Genomic DNA, 11,623 nt, shown 5'->3' with positions numbered 1-11,623 from the left:
AAGGTTCAAAAGAAGATATTCAGTGCAGTCAAGCATGAACGCTAGAGGAGGTTTTGGCACCAAAATATAATCTGTGAAAAAAATGGCGTTGTCCAGAGTATACCAGATGCCCACTGGTGGACTGCACTCTATGTAAAGGCTTAGATTCAACCTAAGTCACACTCAAGACAATTTGAAGAGGGCAGAGGGAGGTATCTTGCTCTTTGTTTATGTGGTGCTTGTGTTCAGCACGTCTTCCATGGGAGGGGTAATAGCTTAGAAGGGTAAAAGCTCTGAGCGGAGAACAGAAGCTGTAAGGCACAAACACATTAATCATACACTTCTCAGTGACACAGATATAGTGGGCTGTCTTCTGGCTCATTTTAACATTAACATCAAAATGACTGAGGTCTAACTACTGCCCTATCACAGAACCACAGAATTCATTGGGTTGTAAAAGACCTTTAAGATCATGGAGTCCAACTGTTAACCCAAAACTGCCAAGTCCACCACTAAACCATGTCCCTAAGTGCCACATCCACACTGAGAACTGAGCGATCTGCAAGTAGGACAGCATCAGCTGTAAACACTTTTCTCCCTCCCCTCCTCTGAGACTAGTGAAGGGATAGCAGTGCAGGGGCTAAGGGGGCAGCAACATTGGGTATCTGCTACTGCTGTTCTGCTGAAGGGCGGTATGGTCGCTTGGAGAAGGAGTCATTAGCAAAGCAGGATATATGCACGTTGGACACACTTTAAGCATGACATTCAGGCCCCTGGTATGAAGGAATAGACTTCAATAATTTTAGGATAGGGTTCATTTTAGGAAGAACCCTCTCCCTATTCTGGATGCTTCAGAGATGAAAGACAAGCTTGACTTGGTGTTATTTTATTTGCTCCAATAAACGTTTGATTTATACAAAACACAACAAGACAGAAAAACCCCTCAAACAGTTTACAAATCAAGTTAAGTGTTTGAAACTTTTGATATACAAGAGTATATATTGCTCACATTCCTATTTCATACATGATGTACAGGTGAAATATTCCTTAAAAGAATAAAAATTTCCCTTTACATGTAGTGTTAAAAACCCCCATAAAAATGTCAGTATTGTCAGGAACTACCACATGCCATTCCTTGACTTTCGGTATGGATGGAGGAAGAGAAATGGGCCCTGACATTCCACCTGCCTGGATATGCCCCCACCTGCAGCCCCCACCTTTGCCTGTGGCCCTGTGAGTTTACAAGAACATTTCCCCCCTATAAAATTTGATATAGTATCCTCTGAATTCCACTGTAGATGTGGATATTTTGCCCTGCACTGTTTAAATATTTCTGAGTAGTTTTGTTAAAATGAAAAAAAAAAAGCAGTTACAAAACCATTTCAAATAAAATAAAATATTTTCCATCATAAATCTTAACTCCTATTTGAATACATGATTCCTATTGAGTTGCATGGCAACATCTTCTAGTGACATATTGATGTTTATCTGTCAAATGTATTTAAAAAATCACACCAGATACATCTGTCCAGGACTGGTTTGTGCTGGCTGAATTTCTGACTTCCAAGGCCTGATGACATCCCATGGGGAAAAGTGGCTAAATTACTGCAAAACACCTAAAGACAAAATTTTTAGCGCTCATTAAAAACATTATTAAAAACACTGCTGTCATTTTTATAGGCCCAATGTGATGTCAACTGTCTTAAACATTTTGGGGAACTGAAAGAATGTAAGCAATGTCCAAGGGATCCTGTTGAAAAAAGTCTTTCTTGGTTTTTGGTTGTGGTTTGTTTTTTTTTTTATTTCTTCTGTGCATTGCTGACGTGCTGAGACAGCCCTAAATGCTGTGGGCAGGATATGCCATTAACCTATTGCTACAGAGCTTTCCCTCACCTCCAAGGTCTTTTTGCAAAAGTAAAGGCACCAGCTGTTGTCTCTTACTTTCGAAAGTATGGAACACAGTCAGACTGTGGTGTATCAAGCAATTAGACATGCTGTACAGGGAAAAGAGAAGTTTGATCTTACAGCAACACAATCAAGGTAAAAGGAAGGGAAAAAAAATAGTACTGCCCACACTCAGAATGCACAGCAAATATAAAACATCTGCTTGGATTGTTGCTGGCTCTTGTGTTCTGTATGGTTTGGGCATGGGGATGGGAGGAGGGGAAAGCTCATCCTGCTCATATTTTGCAACCTGCTTGCAAACAGCATGAATTCAAAGCAAAACAAAAAAAAAAGTACAACAGTAACGACCTCTGTATCAAAACACACATGTGGGAAGGACCAAACCTCCTCACACTCCTGTTCTGGGACACTGTGAGGACGTTGGGGTTACGGTGAGAGGAAAAAGGCATCCCAAAACTTTCCACAATGTGCTGCAGACAGGACCATGTAGGTACAATTGCAAAGTCAAATTGGACTGTCTGCTGCGAGACTGCTCCTGCAACTGTGAACTGCAGGGCCCCAGCCAGGTGATCACAGCACATGCTTTGAAAGTCATCTTTTTATTGCATGTTATTCCTATCTTTTTGGCAGAGCGCTTAGTGCACAATTGCTGGTGTGGTGCTATACCAGTCCCCCCAGGCTCCTTCCCTAAGGGGAGGGATTTCTAATGCACTGGTCATTTCCTGGAAGCACTTTTTTCTTTCAGAGCATGAATGTTTATAGATATATAGATAGATATATATATATACATACACACATTTTTTATATATATGTATATATATATATATAAAAATAGCAATTTTGTAGTTATATACAGGCATTAATAAAGTGCATAATGTTATTGGCTATTTTCAAATCTCATTTCCTGAGGAAGTGCTAATATACATAGCTCCTCCTACGACATGATGCCGGCTGCCAGTGCTAGGGTAGGACAGCTACTCCCCAGCTTTTAATTCACAGAATACATCTCCCTGTTCAGAGCCTAAAGGGAGTAGTGACAGCCTCAGTCCTCCAGGAAGCAAGTCAAGGCACTGATCAAGACTTCTTCCTTTGCCAAGGCGAACACGTCTAGGAGTGACTTCCCTCCATTTTTGAGCTCTCAGGTACATACTACTTTGCAGTGGTCACAGAGCCATCTTCAGGGATCTTCTCCTCCGAACAGCTCCTTCCCGAGAGCCTGTCGTGGTGCTTGAGCTCGCTGAAGCGCTCTGCAACACACTGTGCTGTCAGCCGGGCCTCGGGGTCGTGGTCCCAGCACTCAATAAGAGTTTCACACACCATCTGGATGCCCTGCAGGGAGCACAGAGAGAACAGCCATGATGGGGCCAGTCACCACCAAAACCCACGTGTGAGAGCTGCTTTAGTGCCCTCAGAAGTTTAGGGGGTTACTCATGTGTGTCCTGGAGGTTCATTATGGTCTCTGCTGTGTCTGTCATGGGGGTATTGTTTTCTTTTTTTTTTTTTTCCCAAAAAGAAACCCTACTACAATATTTTCAGCACGTTAGTTGGCACTGTCATTTCTGGGCATGTGTTCTAAAACATTATAACAAGAACAATGATGCTTTGGACTAGTGCTATAGAATCAAGTAGGGGGTTTTCTTAATAAATATGATCAAAATTCTTCGATAACATGACTTCCTACTTAACCCATGCCTTTGAGTGCCTGAATTCTGTTTGGGTTTTTCATACAAAATTCTGATTGCCAGCAATATCAGACCGTACATCAGCTTTTTATGAATTCCTTGTGGACTATCTAAATCTATGTGCAAATATGGGCCACAGTCCCAGAAACACTTAAACACGTCATTCACAGTTATAACTATTTAACCTTCATTTCAATTCTGATTCACATGTTTACAGGAGCAAAAAACCAGTTGCATCTCTGTAATGCATTTTATAAACATGAGGTATTTGTCAGGAAACTGTGTGTTTTGCTTTATGACACTAAAAGCCCATTAAGTAGGATTTATCTTAAACTTCTCGTTTAAAAAAACCCAAAACATTTCACAACACTGCATTAATTGCATAATTTACCTAATTGGCGATGTTGACTGATGTCAATGTTAATAGCAGAATGTTATTGTCTGTATACAAATAACATTAGTTTTATGCTGTCATTGAAACTACTAGCAGTAAATTAAATTAAATATTAAACATTAACTTGAAATCAATAGTGCAGCAAATCTCATTAGGGGAGGGGTGGGGGTAATTGTAATATGTAAAGCCATTCCAGAATTTTATCACGATGAATAATGAGTTCATTACAAAAACAAGACTGCAGAGGAAGGAAATGAATATGAAAGAGCTACTACAGTAAGAGCAACTTCTATGGAGTTCAAAGCAGATCCTCAGCTGCTGCAAACTGTCACAGCCCTGAGGAAACTGATGCATCACTGCATTTTAGATAGCACAATGTGAAACACTGATGGGATTCAGGCAAAGGGAATTAAATCCACCTTCATTAAATGTCCTCTGCATGTGTTATCAGGCATCCACTCCCTGCATTCAGCTCTTAGCTGAACTCTTTTGGAGCCAGCTGTACCCACCTTGGTGACACACAAGCATAGGTTGATGTGATGCCTTGTACTGGGGGCAGACTAAGGTCTATCTTTTATACAGGGAAGATATCTGTGAAGTCGAATGCAGGATACCTATGTCCAAATCCATGATCTTTTTACTTGTTATACAAACCCCGAGGTGGTGAAATTCACAGTGTATTTTTGCGCTCTACTCCAGTACCTTGAGCTGCAGCCCTCCCCACACACAGCCTTGTTTCCATGAGAGCAGCCACTAGCCTGCCCCTATGCCTGAGCACCATGGGATCCTGAGCCCAGTGTTTCTCTAGCCGAGTGCCCTGGGTATGCTGGCACACATGAGCCTGCCATTACAGCTGGCTGTGCATGCAGTGAGCTCCTGGACACTTCTCTCCAAGGCCTGGCCAGCAAAGCAGTATTGCCTGGCTGTACTGCTGCGAAGTGCAATGCCCTGCAGTGCCTGCAGGAGTAGCCCTGTCCCCAGTCTAGACAAGTCTCTGAGCCACCTAACACTGCCCCAGGCCTGCTTTAGGTTCCAACGACTTTTAGGGGCCTTCCTCACCTTCTATTAGACATGCATCATCTGACTCTTAACAAACACAGAACAGAAATATTTGCTGACCACTTCTGCCCTTGCACTAGCATATTCAATATTTTTTTTTTATATCCAGCAGCATATCAGTACTAAGCTAGATTTCTTTTTGCTTTTGAGAAAATTCTGATTTTCCTCAAGTTTGCTGACCACAGATCTTCCTGTTGTTCTTCTGTTTCCTTAGCAGTTCTTTAACCCTCTTTACCTTTATTTTTTTCACAGGTGAGACCGTGTCTTTTAAATATCCTGAGAAATATCTCACACTGTTCCTAATTTTAAGAATTTTCTAATATTTAACTTTTTTACTCTCAAATGAAAAGCTCAGTTAATTGCTTTGTTAATTGAGCTCTTCTAAAGTACTATATATGTATTATCAGTTTGGACTTTGTTTTGCCTTTATGGAAAAAAAACAACTGCAGTCAGCTCATGATCCCTTTTACTAGCTTATTGACAATTTTGATAAAATTTCTGCAAAAAGTTATTTTTTCTGAAGATGAACAATAGTATAATCTCTCCTTCCCAGCTAAGCTGGTAATTTAGAAGATGGTTGTACCTATGGCTTCTAAAAATGTCAAGGGCTTTTAGTACTGGTAGTATCAGATATCCAGGTGTTCCTCAAAATATAGTTTACTCCCTCATTAAAACCCCCTCCTCAATAACCTTACTCTTCACAGCTGAGTACATAAGGAACAAGACCCTGGAGTGCAGGAAGGGGTCGCACTGTGCCATAGTCATCAGGTGGCAGGTGTTCATGGTTGGAAAGATAACTGATTTTGGCCACTCACTTGGCCTTTTTTAAGTAGATGTTAGACTATGATTTTAAGTTCCCAACTGGAATGAAAAAGGGAGTGTTACATTGCTCCTGATGGAAATACTAGGTGATCTTGCTTGCCTGGGCTTTTATAAATGTTTGTAATACTTTTGTTTTGTCTGTGAAGACCACTCAGCATATTTTATCGACAAGTGGAATGACCAACCATCATTTCCCTGATATGATTCACATTTTATCTCTACTGATAAAACTGCTGAGAGCAAAGGTGAAGAAATGCATGCCTTTGGCTTGTTTCCATTCTGTTTCACCTACTGAGAAATCTACTATTGCCCGGTGCTTGTGAATGGAGAAGGCTGACAAAGTGCTTCATGATACACAAGGGAAATGGACTGCTAATGCATAACCTGAAATAAAAAATCAGACTGGCTTGCTGAAGACTAATTTCCTATTTTCTTAAACCTGTCAACAGTTGGAATACAACTATGATTGGTCTCCATGATAATGTTATCTCTGCAAATAGGGCACTGTTCAAGTTGTTTTACCCCATTCCAGTCAGAGCATCCTGCTACAGACCCTTCAGCAAAGTTACCAGTGGTGAATGGAGAAAGGGGTCATGCTGCTCTTGGTGTTGAATAATGTTGAAACCAGTCTGACTCAAAGTCAAACATTCTGATAGTGAGATGAAGGTGTGGTAGACCTGGTAAAATACCCAATAAAGGAACAAACAAGTGATGCTACTAATAACTTATCTAAAGCTGCTGAACTGACACAGCTGGCTTGGAAACACCTGACTGACAGTCAATCACTTTATAATATAAAAGCCCAGTCCCACTTTTTAATGGCAGAGTCTTCTGACATAGCCCTTCTTGGAGTGTGTGTGGAGATACCTTCCCTTGAGTGGCCATTCCTCAAGGTTACTCCCCGAGGCTGAATGGAAGACATTTGCCTACAGTTGTTGGTTGGTATGAGTGGGTGACATCAGTCTCCACTTAATTGTTTTTGATAGATATAATATAATTGCTTCAATGTAATTGCTTCAGTATTGCTTCATAATGCCTCATACTATACTAGTACTTCTATTCTGTGTAATAAATAATTCTAAGATCTTTTTGTCTAGTCTTATCATAATAAATAGTTTACATTTATATAAATATACCTAGTTTGCCATCCTTGATCCTGCGGAACAAAGTTGTACAATGGTTCAATTACACCTACATAATCCTTTAAATATAAACTGTTGACAAAATCTGGGGCTAAGATTGGATCCAGCCACACTTACACTCCTCTCTGAGAAGGAGTTTAGAAAGCAAGGGGGTCCTTTCTGCTCCCCTGACTCAATGAGAGGGATTCTCTAATAAATTTTGTCTGAAGCTCCCATTCTGCCCACAACAGAGGCCCATGTATGAAGTTGTTCTCTTTGACCTTTTAGAGCCTACGCAGTGTGCTTTAAGGGTTTAATTATCCTGTGGCTCTCTGGATGATTGTTGGATTTCAGGCTTCCAACGTTTCTCTTTTGATCACTTTTAGATTACACTGGTGGGCAGCAGGAATCCCAGGGCTTTGGGGCAGGCATGGTGCAGGCACCGTGGTGCCTGAACCATGGCAGCACCTGTGTCACCATGTGACAGAGCTCTACCCCGTGCAAAAGAGAGGTCCAGCCTTTGGGCAGGACACTGAGTTAAGGCTCAGGCTTCAGGCAGCAGCTAAATGTATAGTGCAGCTCCCAGTCACTCACATGTGGTGCTCTTACCTGATGGTTCAACCAGGAGCTGGGGATCTCAGGTCGCCCTCTGTCTCTTAGGACGTTGTCCTTCATGCTTTCTACACAAGGGTGTTCTCGCACTTTGGAGCCGAATGGGGGCTCGTATTCTTTCACTTCTGACAAGAGAAAAAGAAAACACAAGGGTATTCAGCTGGGCTGTGCTGCTGCCAAGACTGAAGGGAGCTGGCTGTTCTCTGGAGGAGTAGGAGCTACTGATTAGCTGCTCAGTGCCACTGTTCTGCTTGACCAGCTCCAAACAAAGCAAAGCCAGTTGGCATTTTTAAAAATGTTTCAAATGTGTTTCTCCCACACTCCCCCTCCCTCCTCTTTTGTTTCCTAGCCAACAAAACAATTTTCATTTAAACCCTTTAGCACATAATCATATTAGCAACAGTTCAAGCAGCAGAGTAACCTATAATGGTTTGTGAGCCTTTCAATCTCTGCTGAAGTAAAACACACAGGATTCGTAAGGCGAGTTTTGCTTGAGCCAGGATTGCAAGAACTGGTCACCCTTAGGTTTCCTGGAGTCCACACACACTTACCAGGTGAAATATAAACTGAAATCTGTCTAGGTAATGATAGATGTGAATGTGCAGATTGCTAAGATGAAATAGTTGCTTGAAAAGGACAAAGATACAGTAAGGAGCAATGCTGGAAGCTGGCATACTACCCTTGTTTATTCCTGAGCCACATTCCTTTGTAAAAAGTAGTAGTCTGCTCTTATTTTAGACCTCTTTCCCAAAATGGGTCAGTTTTGGCTCATGATGCAGGGGCCACATCTTCTTGAAGGCGCTGATGCCATTCTAGTTTTTGTTTGCATGTTGCATATTTTCTTTGCTTTTCTTTGGAGAGAGAAAGGAAGAGGAGACATATGGGACCTTTGGAGAAAACTCAAGAAATCTCTGAGAGCGGAAATATTATAGTAGATGCTGACACAGTGTAGAAAATGCTGTGGTTTCTTTGGGAACAGATGGAGACTTTACTCCCAGGCCTAATGACTTGCTGGTATTAGATAAAGATTTATGAAGCTGGCCTGTTCTGTTGCCTCTTATTTCTTTCTAGGAATTAATTGAGGGCAAGAAAAACTGAAGTGTAATCTACAAAGCAGTCTGGAGAATGCATGTGAGTGCCTAGATGAAGTGTGAAGAGAGATGAACGAGTCGGGAGACACAGTACCATTGCATAATGCTACAACCAAAGTTCAACTGTAGTGTCCAGTGTTGCTCACTCCTCTCAAGGTGTAAAAAGAAGCTCTGAGAAAGGTGGTAATGATTAAAGGCCCAGAAGAAATAGAAAGAACCTCTAAAGCTTGGCTTTGTTTACTTTGAAGAGAAAGGTAAGGATGGGATCATATAAAACACTACTGAAAATAACTAATGATCAAGATAACACAGGTCAGATCCTTCTGTCATGTCCATGATAAAAGCAAGGTTGTACTGAAGATAACTAACTTCGGACTTTTCTCCAAAATCCTAGAGCCAAGTTACAATAACAAACATTTTGGAAGGGATATTAAACCTTGTGCTTCAAATGTTCCGCATTTAGACATTCAGCTGCAAATAACTGTGTGTGCAGCGCAGCAGATCACTCCACAGATGCCTCCTGCAGAGCTCTCCTTCCTTCTTTCTAACTGGTGCTGACCACTGTCCACACAATGCTCTGGAGAATGGTTGTAGTCTCCTATCTTCTCATACATAAATCACTTTCTTTAAGACTCAAGGGCCAAAGTCTGCTTTGCTTTCTTTCCTGCACAGGAAGGCATACCAGTTTCACCCACATTAATCTGAGTTTGAGATTACTTGGCCAAAGTAAATTTACAAGACTTTAGCCCTAAAAGTGAATTGGGAAGTTGCCATCTTGCTGGTCAGACCTGGGTTACTACACAGTGGATGCACAATGATTACAGTGCAGATATCTCTACTTTCAGAGCTAACCAAAATATTAACGTTTGCTGGGAAAATTTAAATAGCATGACCTAGATGGCCATTCCCTACACCATCTCCATCAGTCGTGGTTTAGTTGTGGTAGCGGTCATGGACACCAGCCAAGGCTCTGAGATCTTGCAATGTAAAAAGACAGAGGAGTCTGTATGTCCAACAGAGGGAAGCTGGTGCTGTGGTGCTGACTGGTGCCCTCTCATTGACTTAAATCTGAAGGTTCATGAGATGGTTCAAGTGGGGGAAGGGAAAGCCTTTCCTGGGAATTGACAGGTTCATAATACATTTTCCCTGCTTGAGGAATTGTTTGTATATTATGAACATTCCTCTTCCAAATATAAAGATTGAATAGGTTTTTCACGTTTGGGCTTTCTGTTTTGTTGTTGCTTTGTTTTTGGTTTTGGTAAATAAAGAAAAGCATGCAGCATCTTCTTGCTATTTATTACTTCTTCTTTCCCTTGGCAAGAAAAAAAAGCCCACTAAATCCTCACACAGTAAGTCATCCTTATGTTGTGGAATCTCAGGTGTCAGACACATTTTGCAGTAATAGCTGGAGTTGTTCATGGATCATGTTTACGTGCTACAGTAGATATAATAGATGTCAGTTTGAGGTAGGTTAAGATGTTTGGGCCTATGAGTGGCTGTATAGAGATGCTGATTCTATTTTTCATGTCTTGTATGTTTCTTTTGATTGGTTTTAGATCAGCTGGGCACTAAAAATGGCAACTGGATGAAGTACTGTAAATACGTCAGGTACCATGAACTACAGCACCTTTAGCATTCAATAATGGTAGAGGTCCTTCAACCTTAACTTCCAGCATTTAATCTTTATGGTTGAGAGCTGCCATGCACTACTAACTGCTATACCTCTAGTTTCCTTTGACATTGGCCTGGCTGAAACTCTCAGAAAGGCTGGGATGGGATTTTTAGCCCCAGAGACATTACTGAAAATCTATTTGTTTTGCGTGATGAAAGTTTGGCTCTCTCATGTGGTCTTTTTCTACTCCAAGCTTTCTGCAGTGAAATTCTCTTTCTTTGAGTCAGAAGAGCACACCCACAAACAGTGTTGATGCTCCCTCATGTGATCTATCTTGCTGATTTCTAAGGGACAACTTCTCATGCTGGATGTTGAAGAATCAAAGCAGGAGCGAGGTAAAAATCAACTGTGAGGCACAGCCCACAGTAGTGAGCTTTTGTTCAGGAACTTCACATCCCTTTGAAATGCCCCTCCCTTTAGAGTTAAGAGGGGACAGCTACAGAAGGGATAAATTAGTTGATGGCGGAGCTACTGTGACAGCTCATGCACACACACAGGTCGTGTCCTTCAGATAGTGTCTTTCTTCATATTAGAGCAATTTGGGTGTTGGATCTACTAGCTTGCACTAGTTGCACAAAGGGAAAATAATGCCTAAAGCGGAGGCTCAAAAGCTGTTTCAAGGCCAAGTTTAAGGAGCTGTCAAATGCTTACTTCACAAATTTCTCTAGGTTTCCCTCTTGAGGTGAAGGATGTATTGGGATGGGTGAACTCATTGTACTGTTTCCCTCCCACAGACATGTTTTAAGTGACTTCATATCTGATGATCAAAGACACAGGCACCCTTCTAAAGGTTTGGGAGTGCATGAGCTCTGCCACCAGTGTAGGGTTACAGGCTGCTTAGTCACTGTTTGTTGAATTCTGAGGTGGGAAATTAGTGGAACACAGAGCACATCAGTGCTTGACATGGACTGTAGTAACCTTATCTACTGCTACATGGGCTTGTTGAAGGATAGCACTTGCTACCTTACACATAGTACTGTGGTGACACTTTGAGAATTTCTAGGACATAGGTGACTGCCATGGGGTGAGGCTGTACTGTGTGGATCTACAGCCGGGGTTATACGCCACCAGAAGCCAGGGCAGTGCAGACATGCTCTAATTGGGCTCCACTTCACAGAAGGAGAAATTTAAATCAGACCCCAGCTGCAGCGACCTCAGGGCCCACTGTGCAGGCACAGCCCTACTGTACTGGCTATCTAATTGCTCCCTGCTGCCAGAAATGTCTCCTCTCCACATTGATATGAAGAAGGCTAAACATTTCGTGAGTTACAGGGTGCACAAGTGTT

The 11,623-nt window shown here is 41.8% G+C and overlaps 1 protein-coding gene across 1 annotated transcript in view; it reads right to left on the bottom strand.

Annotated features, from left to right (window-relative positions):
- Positions 1 to 1,723: 1,723 nt before the first annotated feature.
- The window catches only part of TGFBR2 (transforming growth factor beta receptor 2), a 58,568-nt gene continuing 48,668 nt past the window's right edge, over positions 1,724 to 11,623 (bottom strand). Inside the window, exons 6-7 of the mRNA XM_017818047.1 lie at positions 7,572 to 7,699; positions 1,724 to 3,213 (exon numbers count right to left, since the gene is read on the bottom strand). Of these exons, the coding sequence (XP_017673536.1) occupies positions 3,034 to 3,213; positions 7,572 to 7,699 (308 nt within the window). The 3' untranslated portion in view covers positions 1,724 to 3,033. The remainder of the gene's footprint in view (positions 3,214 to 7,571; positions 7,700 to 11,623) is intronic.

Source organism: Lepidothrix coronata, unplaced genomic scaffold, assembly GCF_001604755.1.
Source record: "Lepidothrix coronata isolate B3197 unplaced genomic scaffold, Lepidothrix_coronata-1.0 Scaffold64, whole genome shotgun sequence".
NCBI classification, from domain to species: domain Eukaryota; kingdom Metazoa; phylum Chordata; class Aves; order Passeriformes; family Pipridae; genus Lepidothrix; species Lepidothrix coronata.
The sequence above is the reverse complement of the archived record's forward strand: the minus strand, read 5'-3'. Positions and strand labels throughout refer to the sequence as shown.